Source organism: Coenobita brevimanus, chromosome 60 (assembly GCF_032717465.1).
Source record: "Coenobita brevimanus isolate Jiangsu-jjx chromosome 60, ASM3271746v2, whole genome shotgun sequence".
Classification (NCBI taxonomy): Eukaryota; Metazoa; Arthropoda; class Malacostraca; order Decapoda; family Coenobitidae; genus Coenobita; species Coenobita brevimanus.
The window spans coordinates 29,698,460-29,718,351 of record NC_137013.1 but is presented as its reverse complement, the minus strand read 5'-3'; the positions used below and the strand labels follow the sequence as shown (position 1 = coordinate 29,718,351).

Genomic DNA, 19,892 nt, shown 5'->3' with positions numbered 1-19,892 from the left:
CTCTCACTAGGGCCACTCCAACATCCACTACCCTACCTTGTACCTCTTTTATTACCCCATCCATGTACAGATTGAACAACCATGGAGACATGACACATCCCTGTTTCAACGCAACCTTCAAAGAGAAAAAGTCACTTAGTTCACCATCCACACACACTGCAGCCTTAGCACCATCATACATACTCTTCACAGCATTCAACAACTTCCCATCTACTCCATACATTGTTAATACTTTCCAGAATCCTTGTCTATCCACCCTGTCATATGCTTTCTCCAAATCCTTGAAAGCCGCATACAACTTCTTTCTCTTCTCTAGTAACTTTTCCACTAAAGATCTAAGAATGAATATCTGATCTACACAACCTCCTCTCTTCCTAAAGCCTCCCTGTTCTTCTCCAACTAATTTCTCTGTTCTTTCTCTAACTCTGTCAATAAGTATCCTACCATACACTTTTCTTATTATACTAAGAAGACAAATGCCCCTATGATTACCACACACTTCTTTTTCCTCTTTTCCTTTGTACAAGGGAATAATTATACCTGACTTCCAATCCTCTGGGACTCTACCTTCCTCCCAGGCCAATCTGCACATCTTCCACATCCATTCTACTACTATCTCTCCCCCATGCTTCAGCATTTCACCACACTCTCCATCAATTCCTGGGGCTTTCCCCAATTTCACTTTCTTCATTGCTTCCACAACTTCTATCCTACTGATTTCTTCCTGTCTTCTCACTCCCTCCTTCTCCCAGCCATTCCCCAGCCACTTATACTCGCATCACTTCCATCCTGTATGTTCAACAATTCCTTAAAGTGTTCTCTCCATCTGCTCACTTTTCTCCCTTCTCCACTAGTAATCTACCATTTTTATTTTTCACTCCCCTGCTAACCTCATTTCCACCCTGTCTTACTCTCTTCACCTCTTTCCAGAACATTTTCTTACAGTCCCTCCACTTTACACTCAAATTCCTTCCAAATTCCTCATCCACTCTCTTCTTACTCTCTCTTACTAATCTTTTCACCTCTCTCTTTCTTTCTCCATATAACTCTCTCTTCCACCTTTCAACTTCTTCCACGCCTCTGTTTCTCATCCATTCATTGTATGCTTTCTTCTTATGTGCCACAGCCTGTCTCACCTCTGCAGTCCACCACACTGTTCCTTGCACCCCCCTCCGTCTTCTCTTCCTCCCACACACCACATAACATGCTGCACATATTCTGTAAATATCCTGCACACACCTTCCATGTCCCCCGTCTGCTCCATTTCATATTTGCCCAATCATTCCTCCACTTGTCTCTTATATTCTGCCTTTTTCTCATCCTCTTGTAACCTTTCCACTCTCTTTGCAACTATTCCTTCCTCTCGTCTTTCCCTTCTTCTATTTCTCCATCTTACTTGGATCCTAATTCTGGCCACCACCAAGTAGTGGTCAGAATGTCCACTCCCCCAACCTCTATAAGCGCCTGCATCCATTACACATCTTCGCATCCTTTCATCCACACACACATAATCAATCATTGCCTCCTTTCATTCAGTTCACCACCCACCCTTCTCATCACTCGCCATGTATACCTGTGGATCATTTTATGTCTGAAGAGGGTATTGGCTATCACCAACCCCCTCCCAGCACAAATGTCCACTAATGCACTGCCATTTTCATCTATCTCAGCAGGCACACCCCACTCACCAACTATTCCATCCACCTTCACATTCCCTACTTTACCATTTATATCACCGATCAAAAACACTCTCTCATTCCTTACACACTTCCACATTTGTCCAGAACTCTTCTCTCACTCTGCTAGCACGATCTTGCGTTGGCGCATACACACACACAATCGCCCACATTTGTATTCCAACTTTCAACCTTACCCAGACAATCCTTGACCCAAGTGATCCATACTGTCTTATGCTCTTCTTCCATCTTTTCCTCACAACTATACATACTCCCTCTTTTGCCCTCTCATATGTTTTTGGTGTATCAGATAGAGCCAGGATTTCAGGGGCTTGATTGGTGAGCGAATGGAAGCATGACCCATTGGAATGGGCAATTTGGGCTGTCTGGACATTGTCACTCTTCGCCCTGCCCTAGGGTGGGAAAGGAGGTCTGGATGATGATGGTTATGAATGATGTTTTCTTGTGATATCATCATCATCACCATCACCATCTGAACCTCCTTTCCCACCCTAGGGCAGGGTGAGTAGCAGTGTACAGACAGCCCAGGTTTTCTCAGTCCAATTGGCCATGCTTCCATTCACTCATCATTGAAGCCCCTGGAATCCTGGCTGTATCTCATGTGCCAAAAACTTTCACCACATTCTGTAGCTTCGCAGAAACGTATCCAATAGTCAATTCAAATGCTGTCACTCTAAAAAGGGGTGCCAAAGCCTTGATTATGCCCTTCTTCTCACATCATTCATCCAGCCAGCTCGATCTCTTGTCAGTCCCCTAGCCTCTCTGACTTGCATACCTCTTTTCCTTACACATTCATCACCATACTCTTTTCCTCACACACCATAGCCTCACATCCATATGTTAACCCATCCCATTCGGCACATATTCCTGCTAACCCTTCCCACAGCCGGTTATTTCTGAGAAAATAGTGAAAATAATCTGTTTTTAAACCTTCATGTCTCAGTTAATACTTAACCAAAAATATAAAAAACAGGTGTCATAATACCCACCAATCCTTCAACTTCAAGCTGATTACATCAGATGGTCCATGAATTGCATGTAGGAAGAGTGAGTGAATGGGGAAAGAGGGCAATTTTTGTTGTTTTTTTTGCTGGTGTCCACATGTGTGGCAGAGGTTTAGTGATACAACTAAGGCTTAGACTAGCCCTCCACAATAATAAGACTTCGATAACACTTCCAGAAGACTGCAATCCAGTACAAACACTGTTTACGTGAAAAGTTTTCCATAATTGTGCGTACTTGCTGCTGGGAGGCCAGTAACCATAGCAGTGTCCTTGAGGCAGGCTGCCTGTTTACCTCACCACCACACTGCCTTACAGACTAGACACTCTCTCTCTCTCTCTCTCTCTCTCACTCACACACACACACACACACACACACACACACACACACACACACACATTGAGGAGAGCAGACGCTCGTCGCCACTGCTCTATACCTGGCCAACTTGGCCAGTGGCATTACCTAAATTAGTATCTTTATATGAGTCAAGCTTTGTACAAGGTTAGACTAAATGGTGTTATGATATAAAAAAGAAGAAATTTTAAGTAAGACTTGGTCAAACAGAAAAGAAAACAAAGCAGCGCAAGAATGCGCACAATCAGCTGATCGTTGTTTAGTCTACAATCTGCCCCAGGGAATGTAAGTACTATATGCGCTTTTAGTACTGCAAAATGACCACATACTTTAGTAAAGCAAATTTGGAAAAGAAAAGGGATAAAGGTAGAAAGCAGGATGATGATTTCTACAAAGAACTGGTTGAAATGGAGACTCAAAATAAACTGGTGGAACAAGTACACAGGTTAGAGACGGCTTTTCAAAATGAGAGTGATGAAATTAAGAAACAGATGCACATGCAAAAGGAAGAAATAGAAAAATTAGGAAAGGAAGTCAACAAGAAAGGCGCAGCCATAGATGAGCTAACAGTTTAAGTGGGTACACTTAGGAGGAAAATTAGTGAAACAGCAAGTACGGTAGTCAACCACGAGAGTATTATGGAAGAGTTCAAAAATGATAGAGACAACCAGGCAAGTAAGCAGTCTGATAGACAAGAGCAATGATATTGAGAAGATAACACAGGTGAATGGAACTGTGCAAAGCTACAAAAATGATGTGGAAACTACTTATGCTGAAATGGTGAAAGTAAAGAAAGACTTGGAAACAAGGGTTGAAGAAAAAAGTATTAAAAAGGAAGTGAAAAGAATAATCCAAAACAATCCTAAGTTAGTCAGAGATTCAGTAGATATCAACAAATCTATAGTAATCACTGGTATAGAAGAGGAAGAAGTAAAAAACAAGATCTCAAGAGACAAAAAGGAGATGGCAAATGTGTTGGGAATATTGAAAGAAGTATCAGAGGAAATCTGTAGTAAAGACATAGAGGAACACAAAAGGTTAGGGAAATACGAGAAAAGCAAGTCAAGACCCCTAAAGGTAACCTTCCAGAGTGTAAACACCTTGGAGGAGATACTAAAAAATGCAAAGAATCTTATGGAAAAAGAGGAGTTAAAAAATGTATGGATAAAAGATGCCTAACACAAGAGGAACTGTCTATCTATCTATCTATCGCCAGACGCCTCAATCCCGTTTGGGGTGGCCACAAACAAATCGCCTCAAGTCGCCCTGTCCCCCACCATTTCACTGCCTTGCTCCCAACTCACACCCCCCTCTCTCATATACCTCTCCACCCCATCCCTCCATCTCATCCTTGGCCTCCCCCTCCCTCTTTCCCCCCCCCCCACCTCACTCACATACACTCTCTTCGTCAGTCTTTCACCTCCATCCTCTCCACATGGGAACTGGAATTACTGGGGGGGGGGGGGAAATGAGGGAAGATCAGAGGAGGAGAATACATTTTTTTACAAAGTAATTGGATTGCAGGTATGAAAGTGGTACATAAACAGGAGGGAATAAAAAGGAGGAAGGTAGTAGAACCAATTCATGGCAAGTTTATAAACGAGATGATTACCGGTAAGTTGATGTACTCAAATGTGGATGGAATGGTATCTGAATTATTAGAGATGAATGATTATGTCAGAAAATGAACCACATATAATATGTCTAACTGAAACAAAATTAACACCAAGAATATCAAATGACATCCTAAACTTAGAGGAATATAATATTTGGAGAAGCGATGGGAACTTAAAAAAAGGAGGAGGAATTATAATATTAACTAAGGAAAATCTAAAAGTCAAAGAAATAGAACTAGATATACCCTCACAAGTAGAACTGATTGCAGTAGAGATAAATACATCTGAAGGGAAAGTAATTGTAGCCAATTTGTACATGCCACCCAAATCAAACACATGGGAAAGAGACGAATATGAGGACCTGGCGGAGAGTACAGTTCAGAGTTTAAGGGCATTACTACATAAAATGGAAGAGAAATCGGAAAGAATTATACTAACTGGAGATTTTAATACAAATATAAATTGGAATACTCTAGATATAATATGCCAAGAAAGCTGTTGGGACCAAAAGCTCCTAGATCTTGTGCAAGAGTTTTTCATAATGCAACATGTAAGGAAAGCACCAGAAAAAGAGGACTTAATGTGCCCTTAATGCTAGATCTCATATTTACTAGGCAAGAAAATGATACTGACAATTTAATATATCACCCTCCATTCAGCAAAAGCGGCCATGCAGTACTAAATTGCAATTTCAGGATTGCATATGACATAGTTAACAGCAATAAAAGTTACAAAAAGAGCCTAAACTATAAAAAAGGGAAAGTATCATGACCTAAAGAAGTACTTCATAGAAATTGCTTGGGGAAAGGAGCATAGAGGACAAGATTTAAATGCTATATATGAAAAATTATGTGAACATTATGAAATAGGAGTCCAGAAGTACATCCCACAGCACAAAGAAGCAGAAAAGAAAATAAAGAAATGGTTCAATACAGAATGTAAAAAATCAAAAGAAAAAAGAGATTTGTTGTGGAATAGATACAGAAGACACAATAGTGAAAGGGCATATAATAATTACAAACAGGCAAGAAATGATTATACAAGAATAAGGAGGGAAGCCCAAAAACAGTTTGAGGAGGATATCGTAAATAAAAGTAGTGATCAACCAAAGCTATTTTACAGCTACATCGGAAGCAAAACCAAAGTAAAAGATAAAATACAATCCATTACGGACGATGGAATCACCTATACGCAAGAGAAGGATAATTGTGAAGCACTAAACAAGAATTTCCAATCAGTTTTTACAGAGGAAAAAAATCCGGATTTTTCACATGTATGAGGATACACAGGATGGAGATGGTGGATTGTTTGCTCTCTCAGATTAATCTGCTAGCCTACATAGCGTGAAAATAATCAACATGCTGTTAATTATAAGGAGAGTGATTACATGTATTTCCACTTGTATATATAATTAGTGAAGAATAAATGCTAGCTTTGCGAATGTGGTAATGAAAAGGTAAATTTGGTAATGAAAATTGAGGAGTTTGGTAATGTGGCCAAGTTGCGATCTGGCAACCCAGCTTCCCCCTCATCAGCATTTACTGGCTAACTTCGATCGCGAGTAGATGCTTATCGCAATGGATGCCACACATGCTCGTTTTTTGTGAATAAACTGCAATACCACGCCACTAGACCACGCGGGAATTTACAGTGTTGTGGAGTGTTAAAAAATTAGAATTAAGAGTGCAAAGGATTAATTGTGGAGTGCAAACTTGCGGTTGAAACTGGCATGGTTCAGTTAACAGAATGTGCAATGTTAAACAATTATAACACAGAGCAAAGAATTACTGTAAGTGCAGCACAACACTGGGTTACAGTATGTGCTTCAAGTGCATTTTCAACACTGCCAAAGCCTTAGAGAAGGCGGCCACAGACTTGTTGTAAGTACCCTGGCTAAGGTACAGTCACTTCTAATTCCTCATTCTTTGGTTCCTTTTCATTTATTTCATGCTTTATGTCAATTATTGGTGTGAATAGGGTCTTAAATAGGTTTAAATAGGGGCTATGCATGTCCAGTAGGGAGTTATTTAGGTGGCATTCAAAGTTAGGCTGGGTTAGGGTCCTTAACCCTTTAACTGTGGGCATTGTTTTGACCCGACTGCCCCCCCCCCCCCCCACGGGGGTTCCAGCCAAAATGTAAACAAACTTTAAACCTTTATAACTCTGCACAGAATAAATCTAGAGCGAAAAATAAGGTACCATTAGAAAGTACTAACCTTCGGCTTTGCAATGATGTAGGTTTCATGATTTCGTTGACTACCACTGGATGGGCAGTGCCATTAGAAGTGAGCGATCTAAAATCACTATTTTTCACTCACACACCATTACCAAATGCCAACCTCATTCTGATAATAATACTATAAACATATATGAACACTGCACATACGATAAACACGCACTCTGTGTTCACTGAGGCAAGTAAAAGGCACTGTAATTGCCCACACTTCACTGCCATATCAGCGGTGTTGTCACTCACAAAGCTGGACAGATACTGATGTGTGTTTGGTCAGGGGTGGGGTGGGGGCCCGGGGGGTGGGAGGAGGGAGGTGGGGGTCGGCTGGAGTGAAAGAACTTAATAGCTACTCTCCCTTGGAACAATTGGCACGCAGAAAAAACACGCGGTATTCAAAATATTCACAAACATTCAAGAATGACACCCGCGGTTTGGTCCAGTTTTTGCAATGTCATTCTGGGATGACACCCGCGGTAAGTACAAGTCCAGGAGGCTGGGGCCCACTTTCCGGACATGCCTTTGGCTCTGTTACGTCGGATAGCAGAGGGTTTACTGTACAGTATTGTACTTGGGGTTTCATTCTCTCGGGATTTGTCTTGGAAAGAACATATCACCACTCTTGTAAAATCTGCTTCCAAGAGATAGGTGTGTTACGCCAACTCCCTGCCCTTTTTACCCCTGCACAGTTGTTGACTTTATACACAGGTTTTATTCACCTGTGTGTAGAGTACAACTCTCGTGTGTGGAGAGGCTCCGCACATGCAGCTGTTCTCAACAAGGTGAAGTCAAAGGCTTTTCATCTCATTTACTCTCCTCCTCTTACTGGCTCCCTTCAGCCTCTGTTTTGTCGCTGCATTGTTGCATCTTTATGTCTTTTTTTTTTTTTTATTGCTAATTCAATGGTCACTGCTCCTCTAAACTGTCTGCTTACGTCCCTCCACCACTACGACGGGCATATAACACCCCTCTAGCAACAAACTCTGATCCCTTTTCTGTCCAACTCTCTAATGCAAGAGGTAACTGTTACCCCCAGCACTTCATTTATGCAACAGGTCAACTTTGGAACTGTCTTCCTTTGTCTGTTTCCTACTGCTTGTATGAGTAATCTCCAGTCTTTCAAACACACTGTGTCCAGGCATCTCGATATGTATGGATCTTGGATTTGGCTCTCTGTTATCTTGTTTTTGTTTTGTTTTTTGTAGGGAACAGTTTGCAGGTCCTGGCCTTTGGCTCCTGCTTCCTTGCATTGGAGGAAAAAAAAAAATCTGTTAAATAAGCCTGTGAGGTGGAGCCAGAATTTGTGTAGGTGGGGGCATTCACCATCCACTAACTCGATGCAGTGCCGCTCTCGGGAAGCTGCCCTGTCTGCTCTTCCTTCCTTCTTTCCTTCCTTTCTCTTATGTCATTATTTCTTTCATTCTTTCCTCTTCCTTCTGTCCATGGGGAACGTTACGCTGATTGACAAGCCAAATGGTTTCCTTTACATCAGAAAACTGTTTGCTGTGCTGAGTGGTACTCATGTAACCAAACTCTGGCACCTGGTGTTTTAGTGAGCGGCATATTTTTGGAGAAAATAACAGTATCAGGAAATAAACCTTAACATGCATAAAATAATGTAAATGGATGAAAAACAAAGGTACGAGATGTTACTTATGTGGTATTATGTCTCTGCTGGTTGTAGGAGGGAGGGAGGAGGGTGGGCAGGCAGCTTATCACCAGGTGCACCTGGGGTGAGGCTAATGGACTCATCACTCATTTTCATTTTCTTCTCCACTGAACACTAAATTAATCATTTATGTATTCTTTAAATGTTCATTGTCTTCAAAATCTTATTTATAGATTTTCTTCTTTACTTGTACTCTTATAATAATAATACTTACATATGTATATAGTACTCCCTTTAAGACCTGAACACCCCAAGTCCCGGACATTTTGGGCTCGGGTCTTTGGACCCCCCCCCCCCCCCCCCCCAAAAAAAAAAAAAAAAAAAAAAAAAAAAAAAAGTGTTCATCCTACTTTAAATTTGCCGCACAATGATGAACAGCCGTGTTTTGGCACGTACTAGAGCCCCCCTGTATCCTCCCCTCCCCAGTTCCCGCCTAACTACCATCATGACTGCATGCTCGTTGCCATGGCCGCACTACGTGCTCGTTTTGTGAATAAACTGCAATACCTCACCATTAGACCACATGAGAATTATCAGTGTTGTGCAGTGTTATGAAATCAGAATTCAGTGTGCAAAGGATTAAGTGCAGAGTGCAACACTGGCATGTTGTAACTGGCATGGCGCAAGTAAGAACAGACTGTGCAATGTTAAACAATTATAATTCACAGTGCAAAGGATTAATTGCAGCACAACACTGGATTACTGTACGTGCTTCAAGTGCACTTTCACCAGTGTTAGAGCCTTAGAGGGGGCGGGTTAATCTTCGTGACAGCCATTGACATGTCTTAAGTACCATGCACACTGCTAAATATTTTCTATACTCACTTCTAATTCCTCATTCTCTGATTCCTCTTCATTTATTTCAAGGTTTCTGTCCCTTATTTGTGTGCATTGGGTCTTAAATAGGTTCTGTGCATGTCCGGTAGTGAGTTATTTAGGTGGCTTTCAACGTTAGGTTGGGCTGAGGTCCATAAGTACCTGCCCAGGGGCATTTTCCCAAGTTCCGGACATGCCTTAGGCTTTATTACATCAGATCTTGGTGGGATTACTGTATTCTATTTTACTTGAACACTTATAACTCTACATCTATTTTAAATATGTTTTACTTGTTTCAAGACTTGGGTGGGTAGAGGGCAGGACAGTAAGTGACATGGAAATCATATCATCCAATTTCATCAATAAATTAAGACAGAAAACAGCTGGATGTCATGTAATGTCACCTGCTTCGTCATGCACAAATGTTACGTAATGTCGCCCACCTGTTAGGGGTTAAGGTGCTCAGTCTGGATTGAGCTTGTGTCAGCTGATATCCAAGGGATAGTTAGGGTTTATTGATCACATAATGCCGGTCAGGGATGAGTGAGGCTGGTCACTCTCATCTTAAATGTCAGGACCAATTTGCCCTGCCCTGGGCCTAACGCTTCTCTTAGGGGAACACAGGATTTGATGATGAATGAATGATTTGTGAATACTGTTGATAATTCTTTTACCTTCATGCTTTCTCTTTCCTTGTTTTGCTGAATCCAGTCTTATCCCATTCTGAGGTGGGATAAGAAAAAAATGTTAGGATGATGGTGATTATTATAGTAATCATCTTTCCTTGCACACATGGAGGACTGTTGTGTGTAGTATGACAATTACCATCACTCCTTTCAAACAATAACCCACCTTCACTCCACAGCTGCTGTACTGTGCATGGTGCTGTGAGGGGATCCACCCATACTGCCTGGAGGATGGTGAGGGCCCTGAGAGTGAGGCAGAGGAGGTGATGTGGATCTGCCGCCGGTGTGCTGTGTGTCATGTGTGTGGTGCCCCGGGTGCTGACTCCCTCCTCCGTTGTTCAGACTGCCGACGCTACTACCACCTGGAGTGCCTCGGCCCCCTGGCTCATAGCACCTGCCAACCCACCCCAGATCGACCCTGGGTGAGTGTGACTGTCCCTGCCACACTGCATGTTTGTATGGCTGGGCACCAGAGATTTGTTTCACTACATAAAATGATGATAACTGGATTGCTCACAATGCTGTAAGAGATTTTGAGGTGCATTATCTGGGATATTGGTTGAATACAGACTGTCTGCAAACAGCCATTTACCACTTTAGTTAGGAAACATTTTACATTTTATATTCATTTTGCCACGACTTTTTTAAAGGTTTTGTGGAGACATTTAATACAGAGGTTTATTTGTATGCCCTTTACTATAAGAGTATACTGAAAGTGAAATTGAAGTCTGGAGGTAGCAAGAATAAAGTATAAATGACATCAGGCTGAAGTAGTCAAAGATTCAGAGGTACTTCATATACCTAGCATTAGGAATATTGATGAATTTTGCAAGATCCACACACAACCATTCAAGATATTTAAAACTACATTGAGTAATTGGCATAAGGATATTCGCAATACATTATCTGAATACCGTATTGTATTTGTTTTTATATGCATATACTGTAGCTATTTAAGAGAGCCTGATATGCATCAGATAGTTGGCATCAGGAATTTTTTGGTAATTGCAATGCCAATCCTATAGGGCCACCATAGTTCAGATCACTGGGTGATAGATGAAAGTCAGTGCCAGTTGTGGCATTACTGGAGCAAAAAACTCATGCTGCCTTTCTTAATTTTTAAAAATTCCACAGGATCTGATGAAACATTTAGAGTTAATATGCACATGATCATTCCAATAAGTATTTGTAAGTCTGTTTAGCTAGATGCCCTAATCACATAAGGGGTGGCCACAAACAGATCACCTCCAAGCTGCCCTGTCCTGTGCCATTTTGATGCCCTCCCTCCAGCTTACACCCTCCTCTCTCATATGCCTCTCCTCTTCATCCCTCCATCTCTTTCTTGGTTTCCCCCCTCCACCTCACTCACATACACTATTGTCATTGGTCTCTCACTCTGCATCCTCCACATGGCCAAACCACCTCAGTGCATTTCTCCTAATGCTTTCCATCACATTCACATCAATACCACAATGCTGCTTCACTTCCTCAGTTGTCAGTCTGTCACTCCATGTAACTCCCCATGCTGCTTTCAGATAACTCATTTCCACTGCACTCACTCTTGACTTATGTCTTAACAACTAGGTCCAAGCTTTGTTTCCATATGTTGGAGTTGGTATCTCAGTACTGTCATGGAGTGACTTTTTTACTTCCATGCTGACTTCCTTAATATGTATCAATGCTTTCAAAGAGCCAGCAACCTTTCTTCCCTGTCATACCCTTTCAAGCACTTCATCATCTAAACTTCCATCCTTACTTATCACACTACCCAGGTACTTAAATGCACTCACAGTTTCGATTTTCTCACCATCCAGCCTCACTGTGCATTCAGTGACTTCATTTCTCCCAAAGACCACAACTTTACTCTTTCCCTTAATTCACTTTTAGATTCCATTTCTTACATACTGTAGCAGACTCATTCACCAAGCCTTGCAGTTTCCCTTCATCTTCCCCTAACAATACAGTATCATCTGCAAACAACAGAACAGGACGTTTTGAAACTCTGCCCTCTCTCATCAGGGCCACTCCAACATCCACAGCCTTACAGTGTCTCTCATTTACAACTCCATTCATATACAAAGTGAACAAGCAGGGAGACATGACACATCACATTCAATCCAACATTCAGATATAAAAATTTCATTCAGTTCACCATCCACACTCACTGCAGCCCTAGGACCCTTGTACATTCACTTCATGGCATTCAACAGCATCCCATTTACTCCATGTACTTTCAGCATTTTCCACATTCCTTGTCTATCCACTCAGTCTTATGCCTTTTCCAAATCCATGAAGGCCACATACAATGTTCACTGAGTGGTCCTGCCATCTGGTGGGAGTCTGTGAGCTTCTCCCTGAAACATGTTACGGGTTTCAAAGATAAATTTTTGTATGCGCTTTCATGTTGTTTCCTCAAATCACAAAATTTTTCAAATGCCTTTGACAATCATGCTATTGGTGTGTAAGTGGCATTAGAAGAAGAAAAATAAATAAATAACACAGGAATCATCTCCATGGAATTAGCTTCTACATATAACTATTCAAAAAACATCCCTTATAATTGGTGTAAGACTATAACATGGTAAATATATGGAGAAATGTTTTCATGCACAAATTTTGCCATGTTTTAAAATTCACTACTGGAGCAATGTACAACATGTTTTTCTGGTTGCAGTCCACTCAACACCTTTTCATCACATCTCCCACAGCCTACTATGTTTGGCATCCATCTTTGATGGAAACTTGGCTCATCATCTTACTTGTTTCATGAATGGGTGCTGATCTGCTTTGAAAGGTGAATTTGATTTGCAGTCAGCCACAGCGCAATCAAAGTTCATCAGTTTGCTAACTTCGTATTGTCAGTGTCAGGCAACCGAGTGATTCCTATCACCAACGCCTCTTGCCAGTCTCATGTTTGTTTACAGTCATACATATGGCAGAGCCGAGTACCGAAGGGAAATGTCCCATGGCGAATTTATCCATATCTTTCATCATTGTTTTTAAGAAATGGAAATCCTATTACCGTTATTCGAATTATTTACCATCTTTATACATGCATGAAGGCAATATTTCCACATAAACTCCCTTTAATACTTCCCTAGAAATCACTTGATAGACAGAATAGAACTTACATTTGAATACTATTTTTTTTTCCCAACTCATCTTCTTTATAAGGCCATGAATATTGTAGAACCCTTAGTTTTGTTGGTGCAAACTTGATGTTCAGTATAAGAATGCTTAGTTTTAGCTAGCTTTGGGTAGAATAACATCAAATATTGGTAGCTGTAACCCAGACTTTGCAAATCTTGCATCTGGGAGTAGTTCACAGACTCCCACCAGATGGCAGGACCATTCAGTGCACTGGCCCATTTCTTTCCCTTCTCTAGAAGCTTTTCCACTAAACACCTTAGGATGAATATCTAATCCACGCAACCTCTTCCCTTCCTGAAACCTCCTTGTTATTTGCCAGCTAATCATATGGTATTTCTCTGTCAGTAAGTATCCTACCATATACTTTGCCTATTACAGTAAGAAGACAAATGCCTTTATGATTACCACGCACTTTTTTTTTTTTCCCCCCTTTTCCTTTTTATAGAGGAGTAATTATACCTGACTTCACATTCCTGCAAACTCTTCCTTCCTCCCAAGCTAGTCTCCATATCTCTGATATCCATTCTAGTATTATCCCTTTCTCATGCCGCATTTCACCACGCACTCCATCAGTTCCTGGGACTTTTCACATTGTGACTTTCGTCATTGCTTCCTCTGCTTCCATCCTACTGATCCCTTCCACCCTTCTCATCTCCCTCCTCCCAGCCATTCCCCATCCACTTATACTCACATTACATTCATTGTCTGTGTTTAGCAATTCCTTTAAGTGTTTTGTGAGTAACGGTAATTAATGTGAAAGGTATGAAAATTCATTTACAGCAGCAAGAATAATGCTTAAATATAAGATATATAATGCACCAACAGATCTTTGTTTTCTGGTTGTATATTAATTTAAGATTGCATGTTTGTTGTTGTGTTACTTTTATTTTCAATGCAGTAATTAATTTGAACTTCCAGTAGAATTGGGAATTCACTATAGGAGTGAGGAGCACTGTCACTAATTGTGTGTGTGGTGGTAGCAGTGCATATACCCAGTGCTGAAAGTCATACTGTATAAGAAATTTAACTTTGAGAGAAAATATTTATTAAAATTGTTATAAGTTTAGGGAATAGCAATGGACCTGCTACAGTTGGATAGCTTTAGGAGTCATTTTTCAGAACAAAGTGTGAATCCCTAAGTTGAGATACCGGTAAGGTCATATGAATGCTCCACCATGATTTGGTCACCAAATTTAGCTGCTGCAGTTTTTCCTTGTGTAGTGTACTTTTGGCCACATTGTACACTGCAAATGACACTACCCCTGTCTTATGTGATTACCTGAAGGTGCCATGGAAGCTCAAAAGGGGTGGTAAAGGCCTTAAATTTTTTGTATAGAGGTTCACAATATTGGTGTAAGACTTTGCTTCGTGTTTTGATTGGGTACCTCACGTGGGTTTATGCTCTGGAGTCTTGCCCTAAATTTTTGTCAGAACTATTGCATTATTTATGTATTTATAAATTGGTGGAAGCATATTGCTATGATCAGCTTAAGTGTAGCCTAAGTTTTTCAAGTTTTGGGTTTCATAGGGTGGCACCTTGGAAATCACATGGGATATGGGGAACAGCTGTGTCGTGTACTCATGGCAGCTCAGTTTAAGTGTGGCAGAGAATGTTGTTTACAAATTTATTCACTTGGAAAGAGAGTTTGTCAGACAGAGTGAGAGAGAACATACCACTGCACTATCTGAGCATACACGCCATGGGATTAGCATTGATTTTGACACAGAAGCTGAAACCCCGTTATCCCTGTGTTTTCCAGGAGGCTGACTTGTGGGCGCTGCTTGGGAAGTCTTGGCCTCACCAGCCGGCAATATATGATGTCAGGAATTTTGACTTAGAGGGAGGGAAGGAAGATATTGTCATGCACACTGAACTGGATCCCTTAAGGGTGGCGGAGATTGATGGTGGGGATGAGGAAGCAGTGCCCGACATTTTCTTCCTGCCCTCCTGTGACTCTGAGAGCGTCCAGGCAGATCCTACAGACTTGATTGATCTCACTGCTGACATTGAGTTGGATGAAGATCTTGATTTTGATGTTTTGGAGGATTCTATTTGCTTAGAGGATAGTGTTATAGAGGTCTTTAGGGATGCTGATCTGTACAAGCCAGAACAGAGTGTGACTATGAACCCTTGTGGGGATGAGGGTGTATCTATGAGAGAGGATGAATATCTGTACTTAGGTTACAAGAAAGTGTCTGAGTACCCGACAAAAAAGGTAGAGATGTCCTATTTCCGCCTGTTGCAAATTATCCATAATGAGCATTTTGATACACTTGGCTACCCCACTTGGCGGGAGATGAAGCAGAAGGGATTGGTTAAAGACAGACCAACTGGGAGTATCAGTGGCTCAGACACGGAGAGTGCCTCAGAAGGAGAACCAGAACCTGACAGTGATAGTGACTTGGATTGGGAAGACATCTTTGAAATACGAAGACATGAAGCCTTGCAGGAGATGAAGGAAAGGGAAGACAAGAAACGCGAGGAGGAGAGGAAGAAGGCAGAACTGGAAAAGGAAAAGGCACGACTGGAACGGCAGAAAGAACTAGAGAGGGAGGCCAGGGAGAAAGAATTGGTAGCACTGGCTCAAACTACCTTAGACTCAAATTTTGTTCCAAAGATGAAAGTTTTAGGATCAGGTGCAGAAGTGTCCAGAGCAGATTTTGTAAGGAACTTCAAACCAGGTAGGAGGAAGAGGAAGCGTGGTCGACCTCCAGGCTCCCTGAATAAGTCGAAGTGTGGTGATGAACCGTTTGTCATCTTTGATGAAGATTCTGACCATGAGGAATCCTTGGAAATGCCACGAAAGAAGAAATATCGGCAGCCAAGGAGCTGGGAAGAGTTTGACAGACTTTTTGCCTTGTACACTTGCACCCCCACCTCAGATACCAGTGAACCAAGGCCCCGCAAAGTTATACATTCTGATAAGGGTGTTGTGTGGCGTAAGAAGAGAAATTTACAAATGAAATCAGGTAGCCTACAATTGAAGTTAAAAACAAAGAAGGTAGCAGTAAAAGGAAAGCTATTGAAAGACACTGGTAAAAATAATAATGTTAAGAGAATATTAAGTACCAAGGAAAATATTAAGCTGTTTAGAGGTAGGAAGGTGATAAGAGAGGGTAAAGTGGGGTTAAAGAAGGACAGTAACAAAGTGAAATTAGTGAAAAGTAAGAAATTAAAGGTAAATAAAAAACTCAACATAAGTGGTAAAGGTTCTGTAAAGAAAAAGCCTTTGGTGAGTATTGCAGTGAAAAAAGCTAAACTGGGTGATAGTGAAAGTCCTAATGTGACCAAAAAACAGAAACGTCCTAATGAAAACATTATTAACAGTGATAGTGATGATGATGGTAGCAATGATGAGGATGAGGATGATGAAGGGGAAAGCAGTGAGGAAGATGAACGCGATGGTAATGATGATTTTTCATCTGAAGTGTCAAAGGTATCTGAAGATGTGCCAAGTGATGCTGAATCAGAAGACGTGCCCTTGTCTCTGTATATAAATGAAGATAATTTTGAAAGTGGCCAAAGCCAGGAAGCTGGAGGAGGCCTTGGAAACCCAGCCATTTATCACAGCTGTGGTACAGTAAGTACAGAAGAATTGGAAAATGCACTTAAAATATCCATTACCTGCATGCCAGATACATCACCAGTCCAAGAATACACCAACTCAGGCACCCCCTTACATAATACACATGGAGGTGCTGGTGTATCAAGCAACCAGTGCAAAGAGGATGCAGTAGGTAACAGTGTTTTAAAAGTGTCCCTCCCCCGACTACCTAGTGTCAGTCTCTGCCAAATCAGTAAAAACCTACAGCATAAAACAGAGATCAGTGGTAAAGAGAACCTACAGAACTTCAGTCCTGCAGTGGTAAGGATTGTTGAGAATGGAGTCCTCGCCCTAGCTAGGAGACCTTCAGGAGAGGAAGCCCAGACTCCAGTGGGGAGACAAGGTGCCGTAGAGGAAGCTACAGGAACCAGTGGAACAAAACGCCCTAGGGAAGAAAACAGTAACCAACCATACATTCTCTCGAAGCGGACAAGGAATATTGGTCGAGCATCTGAACTGGCGAGTCAGCGGAAGGCTATGTTGGATTATTGATAATTTAAAAACTTATACAAATTGTAACTTCACTTTTATTTTAGTTGTTTTATGTCTATATATATATATATATGCTATATATATATCCAATGGAATATCACAAAACTGAAGACCACCACAAATTTGTTTTGTTTCGTGTATAAAGGTTCCAACATGCATGCATGCATCGGCCTTGGTCACCTGATGAGGGCCTTCCATGCTGCTCGATCTTTGCAACCTCCGTATTCAGTCCCTTAACCCGTGACCTCAGGGATAAGGAACTGAATAGGTAGGCTGTCAGAGATCAAGCAGCATAGAGGGCTGCCAGCAGGTGACCAAGGCTGGTGCATGCATTCATACTGCAGCCTTTATAAACGAAATGAAATGAATTTGTATTGGTCTTTGGTTTTGTGATATTTCATTGGATTAACAAATTACTGAAAATGATATTTCACCTCTAAAAATTTGAAATTGTATTATTGAAAGGACCTTCTGAAGCTTTATAAAATTTAGTTTTGATGTACTGTCGTACATTTGTAACATAGTCTTTTTTGTGTGTTAAAAGTTTGTTTTATTGACATTGATGCCATCTCAGGGATCTTCATTTATGGTTTAGTATGTCTGCACCTTTCTTAATCTCTTTGATATGGTGGTCTTTGATTACTTATGCTGCCATCAGGCTGTTTGAGCTTATAGACTTCTGTTTTGAGGTGCTAGATGTAGCCTTCTTTAACCTTGTCAATACAAAAGGAGTTTCCAACATATAAAAGAAAAAATTGAACTATCTAGAATTCAGGGGGGGTGGGGGGGGGAACAGTTCAGTGAGTAAAGTATGTGAATCTGGGTTCATCAATTTGATTTGTTCTTACCATCTCCTGATGATTTTATTCAGCTTAGTATTTTGAACTGGAGGGATTAGATATAGCCTCAATAAATCCTTTTAGTTTGAGAGACCTTAAGTCAAAACTTCCAGTAGCAACAAGAGTAAACTTACAAGGACATAACACACATTTGTATAGTTTAGAAATGCTCCTTCATGCAAGCATGTATTGGCCTTGGTCTCTTAATGGCAGCTGTCCATGCTGCCCAATCTCTGGCAGCCTCCCTGTTTAGCCCCTTATCTGTAAGATCGTTGAGCCTGCGAATATCCTCTTCTTTAATGCCCAGGTCTCGGCATCATACGGCATTACTCTCGGGGCGTCATTTTGATTCTCCTTGGGGGGGGGGGATAGGCTATTTAGCAGGCCCCCCCTACTCCCACCTCCCCACATGGGGGGGATGGCCAGCAAGCATTTTGAAGCCACATGCAAAGCTATATTTAGAGAATTAAATCAGTAAACATATATATACTCTATATAATTATTTATTAAACCAATTACTTCCTGACACACACACTAATCGATATTCTTGCATTGGCAGTATTTCTATGTGAAGTTGAATATGTAATTTAAAATGCATGGTAAAGTATGTATAGTTGCATTATATGCTAATGAACTTCGATAATAGACCAAATAGCAATTAAAATATTTTTATTGGTGAAAGCTTAAACTGACTTCATTCTTATAGTCTAATGAAAAGATAATGAATAAAAAATTGAAAATGAAAAGTTGTAAACTTGTAATTGAATTAAAAATGTAAAGCTTTTAGCTTACTAGCCCCAAAATACCATGAACCATATAAAGAAATGTGAAAAAGTAAGCTCTATGCTAAGGGGTGGGAGAAATAAAATGAAGGTTTTTAAATCTGGAAGATGCTCAGGTAAGAATATTATATTAATTTCAGAATTCATTAGAGGAAATTTAAAACTAAACTACGTATATTTATTGCATTGAATAATGAATTAACTACTGCATCAATGGATATCTCCATGATCTCTGCTTTGCAAAGTTATTTCTAGTGCCCTTTGTGGCTTACGTGCCATGGTGAATAATGCTGTATATTCTACCTAAAGCAGCTTTATACTGTACCAGTTACATGGCAAGATATCATACATTAATTTGACATGTGAGGTGGTGTGAGGGGAGAAGAGAAAATGAAAGGGGATGCAAGGAACAGCATGGTGGAATGAGGAGGTGAGAGAGTCTGTGGCACAAAAGAAGAAAGCATGTAGGGAGTGGATGAGAAACAGGGGTATGGAAGAAGTTGACAGACGGATGAGAGAGTTATATATAGAGAGGAAGAGAGAAGTGAAAAGATTGGTAAGAGAATAAGAAGAGAGTGGATGAGGAATTTAGAAGGAATTAGAGTGTAAAGTGGAGGGAACGTAAGAAAATGTTCTGGAAAGAGGTAAAGAGAGTTAGACAGGGTGTCAAAGGAGTTAGAGAGTGAAAGATAAAAATGGCAGATTACTAGCGGAGAAGGGAGAAAAAGTGAGCAGATGGAGAGAACATTTTAAGGAATTGTTGAACATAGAGAGTGGAAGTAATGTGAGTATAAGTGGCTGGGGAATGGCTGGGAGAAGGAGGGAGATGAGAAGACAGGAAGTAATCAGTAGGATGGAAGTTGTGGAAGCAATGAAGAAAGTTAAAATGGGGAAAGCCCCAGGAATTGATGGAGTGTGTGGCGAAATGCTGAAACATGGGGAAAAGATAGTAGT

At 40.9% G+C, this 19,892-nt stretch overlaps 1 protein-coding gene across 1 annotated transcript in view; it reads left to right on the top strand.

Annotated features, from left to right (window-relative positions):
* trx (histone lysine N-methyltransferase trithorax) overlaps positions 1-19,892 on the top strand; it is a 244,798-nt gene that overhangs the window by 101,387 nt on the left and 123,519 nt on the right. Inside the window, exon 9 of the mRNA XM_080275135.1 lies at positions 10,250-10,492. Coding sequence (XP_080131261.1) covers positions 10,250-10,492 — 243 coding nt within the window. The remainder of the gene's footprint in view (positions 1-10,249; positions 10,493-19,892) is intronic.